This window comes from Eulemur rufifrons, chromosome 19, assembly GCF_041146395.1.
Source record: "Eulemur rufifrons isolate Redbay chromosome 19, OSU_ERuf_1, whole genome shotgun sequence".
Classification (NCBI taxonomy): Eukaryota; Metazoa; Chordata; class Mammalia; order Primates; family Lemuridae; genus Eulemur; species Eulemur rufifrons.
The window spans coordinates 60,607,928-60,622,739 of NC_091001.1; the positions used below are offsets into that span (position 1 = coordinate 60,607,928).

The 14,812-nt window shown below is 36.0% G+C and overlaps 1 protein-coding gene across 8 annotated transcripts in view; it reads left to right on the plus strand.

Annotated features, from left to right (window-relative positions):
- Positions 1–14,812, plus strand: part of TIA1 (TIA1 cytotoxic granule associated RNA binding protein) — a 33,248-nt gene that overhangs the window by 15,272 nt on the left and 3,164 nt on the right. For 2 of the 8 annotated variants that reach the window (XM_069494263.1, XM_069494264.1), the window contains exons 3-11: positions 784–882; positions 1,404–1,458; positions 1,631–1,663; positions 2,920–3,007; positions 6,166–6,241; positions 13,269–13,377; positions 13,764–13,859; positions 13,966–14,050; positions 14,445–14,568. In XM_069494263.1, coding sequence (XP_069350364.1) covers positions 784–882; positions 1,404–1,458; positions 1,631–1,663; positions 2,920–3,007; positions 6,166–6,241; positions 13,269–13,377; positions 13,764–13,859; positions 13,966–14,050; positions 14,445–14,568 — 765 coding nt within the window. The other 6 variants (XM_069494265.1, XM_069494266.1, XR_011236175.1 and 3 more) reach the window with 5 other exon arrangements.

A 14,812-nucleotide genomic window follows, 5' to 3' on the forward strand; every position in this document is an offset into this window, starting at 1 on the left:
TACAGTGGCGTCAACCTAGCTCACAGCAACCTCAAACTCCTGGGCTCAAGCAATCCCTCCTGCCTCAGCCTCCCGAGTAGCTGGGACTACAGGCATTTGCCACCATGCCCGCCTAATTTTTTCTATGTATATATCTTTGGTTGTCCAGCTAATTTCTTCCTTTTTTTTTTTTTTTTTTTTTTTTTTTGTAGAGACAGGATCTCGTTCTTGCTCAGGCTGGTCTCGAACTCCTGAGCTCAAACGATCCACCCCCCTCAGCCTCCCAGAGTGCTAGGATTACAGGCGTGAGCCACCACGCCTGGCCAAAAGTTTACTTTTTAAAACTTTTTTATTTTTCAGAATCAGGATCTTACTGTGTTGCCCAGGCTGAATGCAAACTCCTGGGCTCAAACAATCCTCCTGCCTCAGCCTCCCAAGTAGCTGCAACTACAGGCACATACCACTATTTACTTTTTATCTGAATTAGCTGAAGGTGGTGTCACACACCTGTAGTCCCAGCTACTCAAGAAGCTGAGGCAGAAGGATCCCTGGAGCCCAAGTGTTAGAGGCTGCAGTGAGCTATGACTGTGCCACTACACTCCAGCTTGGGCAACAGAGCCAGACCCCCATCTCTAAAAAAGTAAAGTAATTAAAAATAAAAATTGACTTGTGGATTGGACCTTTCGTTCTCCATGGCCTGCTAACTTAGATACATAAAACTTGGCAGGGGTGAAATTTTTATATAATTTTAAGGTAATGGGAGCATGAAGCTTAAAATTGGCTTTTGTGTTTCTTCTCCAACAGACAGCTGGAAATGATCCATATTGTTTTGTGGAGTTTCATGAGCATCGTCATGCAGCTGCAGCACTAGCTGCTATGAATGGACGGAAGATAATGGGTAAGGTAAGCTGTCATAATTAAAGAAGGTGACTTGAGCTGGAAATTTTTAAGTTATATATGATTTTGTTTCCTTTTTAGAAACATTATATTTACTTTATAGGAAAAGGTCAGTTATCTACGTTTACTATTAAAAAGGTGAGATAAAGCTTTTATAGAAGACAGAGCCCTGTGTTTATGTTAGTATTTTCCATGTTGCCTTGTACATGGTAGGTACTAAAATATTTGTTGAATTATTTGAGCTTGGTTGAAACATCAGATGATAATGGGGAAGAATAAAAGAAAAAGATGTATTGGTACTTTAGGCAAGAAAGGTTAATTGAATGTTAAAAGAAATGTATAAATATGAGGATTTGTTAACATTATTTGCTGAAGTGTAGGTCAGAAGATAAGTATTGAAACTTTGACGAGAATTGGCATCCCCTTGAGTGCTTCATATCAAACATACAACTTCTTATTTGTTCATAGATGGAAATCTAATTTGGAGCTTTATTTTTATGGTGTTAAATGTAGAAAAATTTTTTTAGGAAGTCAAAGTGAATTGGGCAACAACTCCCAGCAGTCAAAAGAAAGATACAAGCAGTAAGTATATTTTATACTCTTTGAACATTTGTTTTTATTATACCCAGTAGTTTTTTTGTAAAGCATATAATCATCATACATGTTTGCAGTAATGTTTTGATCGTTATCCTAAGATATGATTTAATGTGTTTGTGTTAATAAATTTAAGAACAAATCTAATCTTTGTCATCAGGTAGTACCGTTGTCAGCACACAGCGTTCACAAGGTAATTGTATCTTCTTAAACATAAAATGAAATCTCTTGAAAGGGTATTCACTAACCACTTGAAGTTTTTTTGTTTGATATTGGGGGGGAGAGGGGAGGGAGGAGGTGTAATATTTCTCTTGTTTCTCTGGCAATATTTTTCCCCCTTCTACCCAGTGTTGACCAAGTGTGGCTTGTCCACTATGTTGGTGCTAGTTCAAGCTCTCTGACCCCCTTGGTAGCAGCTGATGTCTTAGAAATACTTAAACCAACTAAAGGGCAAGATACTCTGCTTCCTTGAGGTCACCATCTGGGCTTCATACCCACATCTTGCGAATGCTTAAGTTGCTCCTGAAACTTTGTTTCTCAAAGAGCTACCTTATATGTTGCTTAAGGCCTGCCAAATATGGGTAACTTTTCTTTCCAAATGCACCTTGTCGAAATTGGTATATGTATATCTCTCTCTCTCTTTCTTCATTTTAAAGTGTTGGTCCAACAATTTTGCATTTTTAAAGTGTTTCCTTTTTTTGAGAATTGTCTTTTTTAAAAAGTTCAGATATGGGTTGGTTATTTCTCTCCAATGCTTTTTTAATGGTTCTGATATAAAGTGAAGGGATTACTGTTTTCATTCTGTTGCCTTCAGTCTTAGTTCACTTGCACATGGATTCACATAAACTGAATGGTGTAATGTCTGGGCAACCAAAACTGTTGGCTTTTGAGAAAACTGTCAAATACTTTAACATCAAACTGTTGCAATGCAAGGTATTTCTTTGATTGTTCTTCACAAAATATGGTTAAACCAAGTATATTGTGTAGCTAGCTTCAGTAAATTGTGTTAACTGAGGCAAATCTTGTCTACATAATTCACAGTACCACTATTTTATTTTAATTTGTAAAGCCTTAATATAGTGGTAAACTGAATAAAAATAAAGAATTATTATTAGAATGGTAACTGCATTAAATTTTCTACAGAACTGAAATTTGTTATATATTATTAGTTTATTTTCTTAGACCAGTACGATAATTGACTATAAATAGAAATATAACTGTTAGTTTCCAGCTAGATATACCACAGTCTTTTTAGGAGAATCTTTCCTATGTTATTGCTTTGATTCATTTTGTTTAAAATTGATAGGATTTGTATAGATAGAGGATAGTGTTTCATTGATACTTTATTGTAATTCATAAATCATTTTAAGAATGCTGGATAGATTTTAGTATTTGTTAAATTCTAAAGTTATGTTTTTCTTTTCACTTTCCCTTCCTTCCCCTTGTAAGATCATTTCCATGTCTTTGTTGGTGATCTCAGTCCAGAAATTACAACTGAAGATATAAAAGCTGCTTTTGCACCATTTGGAAGAATATCGTAAGTAACAGAAATTAAATAAAATGCTTTAAATTAGAAACAATCTTATGTAGAGTTAGTTTGAAAATAATTGTGAATTTTGGACATTGATTTTAACACTTGAATATAATCTATTATATTATTTAGAGATTATTCAAGAAGTTAACAGCCAAAGATTGTTTTTTCATTGATGAATGAATCTATCTTTGGTCTTCAATTATCTTAAAGTCCTTTTTCAATTAGCATTAACTTTTAAGAGACAAATTTGCCATTGTACATACATATTTCATTTCTTATATAGGTATCTTGCTAGCTTGGTGATACTCGTTAGTAACTTGTGACTAAGAGACATAGATCCATTGGGCACTTCTATGATACCATGCATTTTGTTTTAATATATTTTAATAAAAAGAAACTTTAACAGTTCAACCTAAAAAAAGCAGTTATTAAATGTTATTTTCTAGATATTTACCCCCCTTATTTTTTTAACTATTAACAATAATAGTGCCTTATAGTATTTTGTGAAGCACTATCTTGCTTGCGCTTGTTATTAATCATATGTTTTAGACCCTTTGTAAATAACTTACTCAAGTTAGCATTCATCACAGAAGAACTTTAATATTTTGAAAAGCATGCCATATTAGAGTAAGAGTAATAAGTTGTTTTTAGTAGTACTTTCTTAGGAGTAATTGTTGAATTTAGAAAATTTTCACAGGGGTTTCTGGTTGCTTTATTATTGTTCCAGCTAGTAGAGTAGTAAAAAGGAAACACTAGCTGTGGTTTGCTTTGAACAGACTAACAGGAGAGATGAGAAGATGAGGATACTGGAAAGTAAATAAATGCCATTAGTATTGGTGATGAATTTTGGGAGTTTTCATTTGAAGAGAATAGTTCATTGGTAAGACATGACAATGCATAGTGACCAAGGAATGGCCAATTTTAAAGGCAGTCACAAGATTAGGACTTATAAATGGACTCTTCTGTTAGATTATATTTTTCTTTGTGAGAACTATGATTAGGAAAATAAAATTTTAAGTTGATTGTTCTTCTTACTCTGTTTTAGGGTTTTGATAATGGTTAGCTTGTGTTCAAATATCTAGACTTGGAGGGTCTTAAACTTTGGTCTCTCTGAAGGGCTTTAAATCTCTGTATGCAAAATTTTGTGTGTTTTCATTTTGGTGTGGAGAATTTTTATAAATTTTATCCTATTCTCAGAGTAGCCACAGGACTATAAGTTAAGAACCCTGAACTATATTTTTGTTGCTGCTTCCTCAGTGAATCTTTTCAGAGATTAATAAGTACGAGTTGAATTTTTTTCAAGGCTGACATTTCCTGGGTCTTTAAGAAGAAAAAACTTTTTCTAGCACTGTAAACAGATTAAATAGCTATCTTATTAAATGCTTCTATTTTGACTGAAGTAAATTGTTGAAAACCTGGGAATTTTAATTTGGGATTAGACAAAAATTGTGTAACAATTGGTAAGTTTAGGTTAAATGACTTTCTGATTTTAGCAATTTCATGACTTAAATCATGAATCAGTAATTTCTTTTTGTTAAGATAATCTGGAGATTTTCTTATGGTCCCATGATTATTGATGTATACGCTGGTTTTTTTCTTGGTAAGGCCTTTCTTTAAGCTTTATAAAATTTTCAGTTAAGGTAATGTATACTGTTTGAGTTGTAGGCTATATACAAGGAGGTAGTTTTCCTAAATTTAAAAGAATCATTTGGCAGTTGGTAGCATATTTTCTTGATTTTTTTTTTTTGTTGTTGTTGTTTTTTTGCTGCTGTTAAAGGAGATAAGTTGATAACTATATGTTGAAGGGTTCTTAATGATAGTAAGATATTCTCTACACAGTGCCTATAACAGTGGTTGATTTATATGAGGTATGTAGTAAAACTGTGGTCTGTTAAAATATATAGTATAAAAAATATAGTACTCTCCCTGATTTACACAGTTTAAACTCCTTCTGTTGTTCCTTGAGTATAGGGTAGACTAGCAAATTATGTTATAGAAGTGAGTCAGTTACCAAGTTAAATGCATGTGTACCATACAGATAATAAGCATTTTTACACATTGAGAAGTGACTTGCATTAGTTTTCCCTTTTCAGCATCACCTCTTTGTCATTTTGACCCTAAACACTTATTAAATCACTCAAATTGATCTAAAATATGCTTATGTATACTTTAATATAAAATTACATTGCATGGCTTTCTGACTTGGGTTTTTGTTGTAAAAGTGCCTGTTTTGTTCATGTGTCCTGAGAGAACAAGCATTGTGACATACCTGGCTAACTTAAAAGCAGATTGCCTGTGAAGCACAATTTGAGTCCAATTTTTTGAGGTATGGAGTTTTAGCTATCATGGCTGGGTTTTTACTCAATCTCAAATAATAGGGCTCTGGTTATTTTGCAGAGTGTCTCTGAAGAATGGACAGAATTGCCCTGGCTAACTACAAGCTACGGTTCACAGTGGATAAATGTTGGCGTGCTTTTTTACTTTCTGACTTTTTAAAATTTTGCTTTTATATCTTGTAGTTTCCAATCATTTTATATGAATATTATTATAAAATTCAGTGTAAAATCTTTTCTTATGTAGTTTAGAACTAAAGTGTGTTTCTTCAATGATTTAGCATTTCTGAAAATGTCCAGTTCTCAAAATTTACTCTAGTCCAAAAGGGGGGTGTAAATTAATCTGAGAAAAAAATGAAGTAATTTATTTAGTTTAGGGAATATATAACTTTTCATTCTTTAATTTCCAGTTTTCTATTTTAAGTTATTCATGTAGGTAGAATATGGTTTCAAATAGCAAATTATAAATTGCATGGTTAAAGAAAGCCATTCGTTTAATGTGCCTTTGAACCTTATAAGTTGTTAATTTATATGAATAGCTGCTTTCACCATGCTTAATATTTAAAAGTTTAAAAAACTTTTTGAAGTGGGAGACAATTTCTGTACAATGTACATATATGTATTTATTTAAGAAGTTATTGATTTGCATGTCTATATAAATAAGCCTCATTTGCTAATACATGATAAATTTTGTAGAATAAAAGGTGAATTTGCCTTAAAGGTTCACTTTACTGAAGGTGAAACATAAATATGACTTGTGTTTGAAATTCTCATTTTATATCCAAGGACAGTTTGCAAACCTAAACTTCTGATTGTTTCTGATTTCAGAGATGCCCGAGTGGTAAAAGACATGGCAACAGGAAAATCTAAAGGATATGGCTTTGTCTCCTTTTTCAACAAATGGGTGAGCGCAATCAGAAGTGCATTTGCAGTGCTTTTAAGAATAAGGAAAGGGGCCGGCATGGTGGCTCACGCCTGTAATCCTAGTACTCTGGGAGGCCGAGGCGGGAGGATCACTCAAGGTCTGGAGTTCGAGACCAGCCTGAGCAAGAGCAAGACCCTTGTCTCTACTAAAAATAGAAAGAAATTATCTGGACAACTAAAAATATACATAGCAAAAATTAGCCGGGCATGGTGGCGCATGCCTGTAGTCCCAGCTACTCGGGAGGCTGAAGCAGGAGGATTGCTTGAGCCCGGGAGTTTGAGATTGTTGTGAGCTAGGCTGACGCCATGGCACTCTAGCCCAGGCAACAGAGCAAGACTCTGTCTCAACAACAACAACAAAAAAGAATAAGGAAAGGAAACACTCAGTTTGTTTTAATTAATGTTTCTTTAATCTACTATTTGTTCATTTTATCAATAATTAGCACCTCACTAGAGTATGTCTTCCTTCTCCTGTTTCATCATTTAACATTTATTTAGCATGTGATACATGCAAGGTACTGATAAAAAGTTTTCAGAATATAGAAAGGAAAGAGGCCGGGCACGGTGGCTCACGCCTGTAATCCTAGCACTCTGGGAGGCCGAGGTGGGTGGATCGTTTGAGCTCAGGAGTTCGAAACCAGCCTGAGCAAGAGCGAGACCCCATCTCTACTAAAAAATAAAAAAAAGAAATTAGCTGGACAACTAAAAATATATAGAAAAAATTAGGCAGGCATGGTGGTGCATGCCTATAGTCCCAGCTACTCGGGAGGCTGAGGCAAAAGAATTGCTTCAACCCAGGAGTTTGAGGTTGCTATGAGCTAGGCTGATGCCACGGCACTCTAGCCAGGGTGACAGAGCAGGACTCTGCCTCAAAAAAAAAAAAAAACAAAGTAAAGATATTTAAATTATCAGCCAAAGGTAGATGTTGAAAATCTCATTTATGGACTTAATTCATTATCTCCCTATTTTATATTCCCTTGGTAATTGAAAAGTAGCTAATACAGTACTGTGATAGGTGGCGTTTTGTATGGGCTTGAAATTTCTGGGTTTTTTTTTTTTTTTAACAGAGTCTTGTTCTTTTTGTCTGGCTAAAGCGCAGTGGCATGATCATAGCTCACTGCAACCTCAAATTCCTGGGCTCAAGTGGTCCTCCTTCCTCAGCCTCCTGGGTAGCTGAGGCTATAGGCATGCACCACCGCACTTGACTAATAATTTTTGTAGTGACAGGATCTCGCCATGGTGCTCAGGCTGCTCTCGAACTCCTGGGCTCAAATGGTCCTCCCCCCTTGGCCTCCCAAAGTGCTAGGGTTACAGGCATGAGCAACCATGCCCAGCCTCAAATTTCTGGGGTTTTTTTGTAGAGAAATGGAAGGATAGTGCAGTACTGTATTATGGAAAGAATTCCACTGTGTATTATTAGGTGAAAGACCAATTTGCATAAAAAGGAAGGAAACATACATTATTGTGACAAGTATGAGTGTGTTTGTGTTTTCCCCTGTAAGGGTAAACAAAAACCTGTGGCAGAGCTTCTTGTTTGGGGGTAGGTGATGAGAACTAAGAAAATGGGATAGGGAGGGAAGTATCACCCTGTATTGTACTTTGAGATTTTTGAACCTTGCAAATATATTGCTAATTCAAATAATTAAGTCCTTTTAACTTTTTTAATATGGTAACTGAAGGTTCAAAACAGTTAAATGGAGCAGGATCACACTTCGAGAAATATTGGGGTGCATGGTAGGACAGCTTATATGCACTAATCTTGGAGTACACACATACCATTGTTTTATTAACTTTGGATTTTATTGTTTGCCTTTATGTTATGACTAGTGATTGCCTATGATAAGTATAGAAACATTTTACCTTCTGTGTTAAGAGTACCTTAGAGCCATTAAAAGTTTTTTGTTAGTTTGAAATGTATTTTAGAAAAGCTTTTCTTATTTTATTAAATGGAGTATTTATCTCTTGGTGACTTCAGGTCAAATTTATGAGCATCATTTATTGTGATATACTATGATATATATAATGATTCCTTCCAGATTTTTTAAAAATACAAATGTTTGCAGCTATGCCAAGTAGTGTCAATCTCATGCTTTTCCTAGTTCCTGTTTCTACTTACATTGAACTAATGTCTAATTATTCCTATGAACATTTCAGATACATGCTATAACTTCTTGCAACCATTTGCCCAAAATATACTATCTATATCAAAAATTTGCTCCAGGCTGGATGTGGTGGCTCACACCTATGATCCTAGCACTTTGGAAGGCCAAGGCGGGACAATGGCTTGAGCCCAGGAGTTCAAGACCAGCTTGAGCAACATAACAGACCTCATCTCTACAACAAATTAAAAAATTAGCTGGGCGTGGCGGCGCGCACCTATAGTTCCAGCTACTCCACTCCAAGAGACTGAGGCAGGAGAATCGCTTGAGTGAGCCTAGGGGTTTGAGGTTGCAGTGAGCTATGATCACACCACTGCACTCCAGCCTGGATGACAGAGCGAGACCCTGTCTCTTAAAAAAAAATTTTTTTCCCTCTAAAAATGCTTACATGGCTCACAAATCCAGGCAAGAGAACCTAAAATGCACCGCAGTGTTATTTCAGCTATTCTCATAGTAACGTTATATCTGTGGTCAGATTGTTTAAATATGTTATGTAGTATAGCTGTCATCTTCCCTATGTGAAATGAAAATGTCTTTTAAGAAAGTAGAAAAACCTATGAAAAAAGTGGATAAACCCAAGAGATTGGGAAAACACCATGTATTAGAAGAAAAGTTGAAAGTGATAAAACACATTGAGAGGTAAAATATACAAGCTTAGACATACATGTGTCCCATCTACCAATTAAAAGATTTTTTTTTTCCTGTGAGGTTAGAAAATAAAAATTATGACAGTATAGTTGGTTTTGAAAGCTTTGCTATTAATCACAGCATGATATTTTGGAAAGGTAGAAAAATACCTTGTACAATGAATTGATAGCCACAGTTTAGTATGAGTTCCTTAGAGAATTGATTCATAGGTTTCATAATAAGATTTAGGGAAATAAGCTGGGGGGTTGGGTAGGCTAGGAACTCATTTTTCTCCTGTGAGATTATGGAATATAGGCTTCTGCTATATAAAAATCACTATTGAATGTATATTTAGTATGAACTAGAGTCAAATAGCCAAGGATATCTGTGTATGGCTTCTGGAATTAGAGATGGATATGAGTCTTGACAACCATCATATGATAGATGTAACTTTGGGTAAGTAATTTAATCTTCCCAAGTTTACATTTCAGCTTCTATAAAATTTGTGATTTGTGCTTAGCTCTGGTGTTATGTAGTGCCACAGCCCTGATTGCAATTACCCCCAACTTCCTTACCTCTCTTCTCATGTTGTACGTGCTAGGAAAACCTCAATAAACTTATCTTCTCTACCTACCACAGAGTAACTGAATGTTATTGGAGAAAAACTGATTCCTTGCTTCTCTAGAGAAATGAAGAAAGAAAAAAAAAAAAAAAAACTGATTCCAACTGGTTTTGCTTCTCATTTAATGGTCACACACTTTAGATGAGTACTCAGTACTATCTTCACAAACTTATGTTTCTCTCTCTCTTTTTTTTTTTTTTTTTTTGAGACAGAGTCTCACTCTGTTGCCCAGGCTAGCATGCCATGGCGTCAGCGTAGCTCACAGCAACCTCAAACTCCTGGGCTCAAGCAATCCTTCTGCCTCAGCCTCCAAAGTAGCTGGGACTACAGGCATGTGCCACCATGTCCGGCTAATTTTTCTATATATATTTTTAGCTGTCCATATAATTTCTTTCTATTTTTAGTAGAGACGGGGTCTTGCTCTTGCTCAGGCTGGTCTCGAGCTCCTGAGCTCAAACAATTCGCCCACCTCAGCCTCCCAGAGTGCTAGGATTACAGGCGTGAGCCACCACGCCCAGCCCCAAACTTATGTTTCTCTAATACATTTGGTTCCCCATTGTTTGTGGTAACTATTTTATTCTTTACCACCCTATCTTCTCAAATATTCTTCCCTTCCTCATCATCACCCTAAGGTGACAGCATTATATCATGTTTCACTGAGAAAAAAAGAAGCTATCATACATAAATTTCCTCATCTTTCAGCCACCAAAGTTACATAAAATTCATCCACCTTCCCTTCTTCCTTTTACAATAGAGAAAAGGTCCTTCTTGTCAATGGCCAAATCATTTATGATTGGGTTCCCACCTCTTGCCTTTCAGAACTTTGATCCTGTGTTGCTGCTGCTTTATTGTTTTTTAAACAACAGCTTTATTGAGATATAATTCACATACCATAAAGTCCACACCTTTAAAATATGATTTGTTTAACATGATGGCACTGTAGTCCCAGCTCCTCAAGAGGCTAAGGTGGGAGGATCCTTGAGCTTAGGAGTTTAAGGCTGTAGGCAGTATGATCACACCTATGAATAGCCACTGCACTCCAGTCTGGGCAACATGGCAAGACCCCACTTTTTAAAAATAAGTATACAATTCAGTGGTTTTTGGTGAATTCACAGTTAGGCAACTATCACTACAATCAATTATAGAGTGTTTTCATCATCCTTAAAAGAAACTACATATCTATTAGCAGTTACTATCCTTTTCCTTCCATTTCCTTCTCGCCAGTCCTGAGCACCTATTAATGTACTTTCTGTCACTATAGATTTGCCTGTTCTAAACATTTCCTATGAAGGGAATCATATGATACATGCTATCCTTGTTCCTACTGTCCTGTGCCATCAGTTTCTCCCTTTCCACGGGATCATTCCCATCAGCATCTAGTATCTCTCGATCAAAACTACACTTCAAGCAGGACGGTGGCCATGGAAGTCGGAATCCGCTAAGGAATGTGTAACAACTCACCTGCCAAATCAACTAGCCCTAAAATTAAAAAAAAACAAAAAACTACACTTGATTCTCACACCCCTTGCCCACCTGTATCTCTGTTTCTCTGCTATAATTCAGGATCAAATTTCTCAAAAAAATTGTTTCCGGGCCGGGCGCGGTGGCTCACGCCTGTAATCCTAGCACTCTGGGAGGCCGAGGCGGGTGGATCGCTCGAGGTCAGGAGTTCGAGACCAGCCTGAGCAAGAGCGAGACCCCGTCTCTACTAAAAATAGAAAGACATTATACGGACAACTAAAAATCTATATGGAAAAAATTAGCCGGGCATAGTGGCGCATGCCTGTGGTCCCAGCTACTTGGGAGGCTGAGGCAGTAGGATCGCTTATGCCGAGGAGTCTGAGGTTGCTGTGAGCTAAGCTGACGCCATGGCACTCACTCTAGCCTGGGCAACAAAGTGAGACTGTCTCAACAAAAAAGAAAAAAATTGTTTCCGTATGCTTCCACTTCGTTTCCCATTCACAACCACCGGCATACACATATACACACACTATAAAAAGGTTGTTTTTGTCTTTTGCAAGTAAGTAGTTACATTTGTTTCTTAGGAGGCTGTTTGAAAGTACCATCGGCTGGATAGCTTAGAAAAACAAAAATTTGTTTTCTCAAAAGTTCAGGAGGCTCGAAATCCAGATTCAAGGTGTCAGCATGTTACCTTCAGTTCTTTCTGAAGGCTCTATGGAAGAATGCTTCCTAGCTTCTAAGGTTTGCTGGCAATCCTTGACATTCGTTGACTCATAGCTGTATCACTCCAGTCTCTGCTTTTATCTTCATGTGGCCATCTTCTTTCTCTGTGTGTCCACATAATCTTCTCTTCTTCTTAATATAAGGGCATGAGTCATACTGGATTTGGAGCCCATCCTAATCCAGTATGACCTTATCTTAACCAATTATATCTGCAAAGACTATTTCCAAATAAGGTTATATTCATAGGTACCGGGGTTTAGGACTTCATATCATTTTGAAGGACACAATTCAACTCATAACATTAGCTAAGCATCTCATGGAATTCAAACTGGTATCGTAAACAGTATTTGTTTCTTTTTAAGAATATGCATTTCTTTTTATGTGTCTCAAAGATTTTTAGCCTTGGATTTGTCTATTCCTTTAGTAGTAGGTTAAGCCCACATTTGACATGTGCAAACAAAAGCTACACCCATTCACTTTTTGGTCCACTCTAAAGCTGGCTTTTATTCTCACTTTCTACCAGTGCTACTCTATTGAAGGTTACCTCTTGACCTCTGCTTTCTTGGCTCCCATGATAGTATACTTTTGTGGGTTTCTTCCTTCCTCTCTGGCTACTCCTTAGTCACCTTAGGTAGGGATTTTTACTTTACTCAATTTTTAAATTTTGCTGTTTCTCAGGGATCCGTCCCAGGCCTTTTCGCTCTCTATTTTTTCTTTATGACTCTGAATTTTATATCTTCAGTTCAGTCTGTTTCTCTGTGCTCCATACTTACTAACAAATGGTCTTCATTTAGATGTCTCACAGCCATCTTAAACTTAACATGGAACTCTTTGTTTCTTTCTCCACCCTGTTCTCCTTCTCTCCTTTCCAATCTTTCTCCCCATTACAGTAAATGCTAGCACTGTCCTTCCAACTTCTCAAGCAGGAACTTGATGTTACTTTATTTGTTCTCCTCAAAAGAATGTAATAACCATGTAAGAATGTAAGAGACCATGTATGCTTGTTCACCAGTGTATCCCTAGCTCTTAACTTGGTGCCTGGAACATAACTGCTCAGTATTTGTTAGATGAATGAGAAACCAAATACTGTCATTAGCAAACTTGTTGAATTGTTTAAAATAAGATTTTCATTCTTAATATAGTCTTGAGTTGTTGCGTGAACTTTATGATATCCACCTCATTAGGCTCATGACAATTTCGGATGATTAACATTCCCAAAGTCTGATATCCACATAAAAGAAAGATAACTAAAAAGCACCATTGCATTTTAGGAAAGCTATCATATATTGTGTATTTCATAAAGCATTTTTACTTAAAAACATTTGTGAAAAGCACCAAGTTTTTGCTACTGCTAAAAATTGTTTAACATCAACTAATAGTGGCTTCTTTGTTATTTCCAATGTTGTATGGAACAGGATGCTGAAAACGCCATTCAACAGATGGGTGGCCAGTGGCTTGGTGGAAGACAAATCAGAACTAACTGGGCAACTCGAAAGCCTCCAGCTCCAAAGAGTACATATGAGTGTAGGTGTATTGGAGAAGAAAAGGAAATGTGGAATTTTGGAGAAAAATACACTAGATATTAAATGTTAGAGCTGTTCCCGGAGACTTATTGCAGAAATAGATGAGAAGCAAATCAAGACTACTGTTCAAAAATGTACTTAGTTTTCATTTTTGTAATTATAAATAATGATATTATCTCTAATGTCAAGTCTCCTATTAAATAGAGAATACTGGGTAATTTTTTAGACATTCTTGGGGGAGGTTTAATCCTAAATTCAAGTATGATATGTGTTATGTAAGCATTTTGATCAAGGTAAATATTACCATTACAGTAGTGTAGTTAATGCTGCCTTTCTCTTTCTGAACATTTATTTAATGAATTAAAGGTAAACTGTTTTCCTCCCCAGCAAACACCAAACAGCTGTCATATGATGAGGTTGTAAATCAGTCTAGTCCAAGCAACTGTACTGTATACTGTGGAGGTGTGACTTCTGGGCTAACAGGTATGGAAGCTTTACTGTATGTCATTAATTTTTAAACTTCCAAGCTTAATATTTGTAGGGTTTTAATATAACTTAATGTGGTTTCTTTTTGTTTTTTGTCTAACAGAACAACTAATGCGTCAGACTTTCTCGCCATTTGGACAAATAATGGAAATTAGAGTCTTTCCAGATAAAGGATATTCATTTGTTCGGTAGGAGTGGTTTTTTAAAAAACACTTTCCCCCAATATAAATTTTGAAAGTTTACCTTAATGGTTTTCTTAAAAATTTACCTTGCTTATAAAGAAATAGAAATTTCTCTAGCATGGCATATTTGCCATTTTTTTTATAGGTCCCATCTTCCAACGTAAGTCCAGAACTATAAGATCTTTGAGAAAAAATAGCAAACAAAATAAGCCATTTTATTGATTCTTTTTTTTTTTTTAATTTTGCTTTATTACCCTCCACAGCGGTCCACCCATTTTATTGATTCTTTTATGTGAACTGCCTATTTTACCTCAAACTCACCCTGATTTTTAAAAATAGGTTTTATTCATAAATATTTAAAGACATTTGTATTGGTGATTCTTAATTTTGTTTTCAATAGATTCAATTCCCACGAAAGTGCAGCACATGCAATTGTTTCTGTTAATGGTACTACCATTGAAGGTCATGTTGTGAAATGCTATTGGGGCAAAGAATCTCTTGATATGATAAATCCCGTGCAGCAGGTGAGAGGCTTCTTAACTTTGAGAAGTAATTTCTGGGCTAATAATAAAGTTATTTTAAAATGAAGATTGTTGATAATCCTTGTTAGTAAGTTTATAGCTAAAATGATAGTATATAAGGGCTCTTCCTATGTGTATTATAGTTCTAGAATGGTGGTTCATGAATTGCAGTGATGGCATGATGAATGTGAGTGCCTCATTTGACTCATGCTCACACAGTGGATTTTAAAATGCTCTGACAAATTTA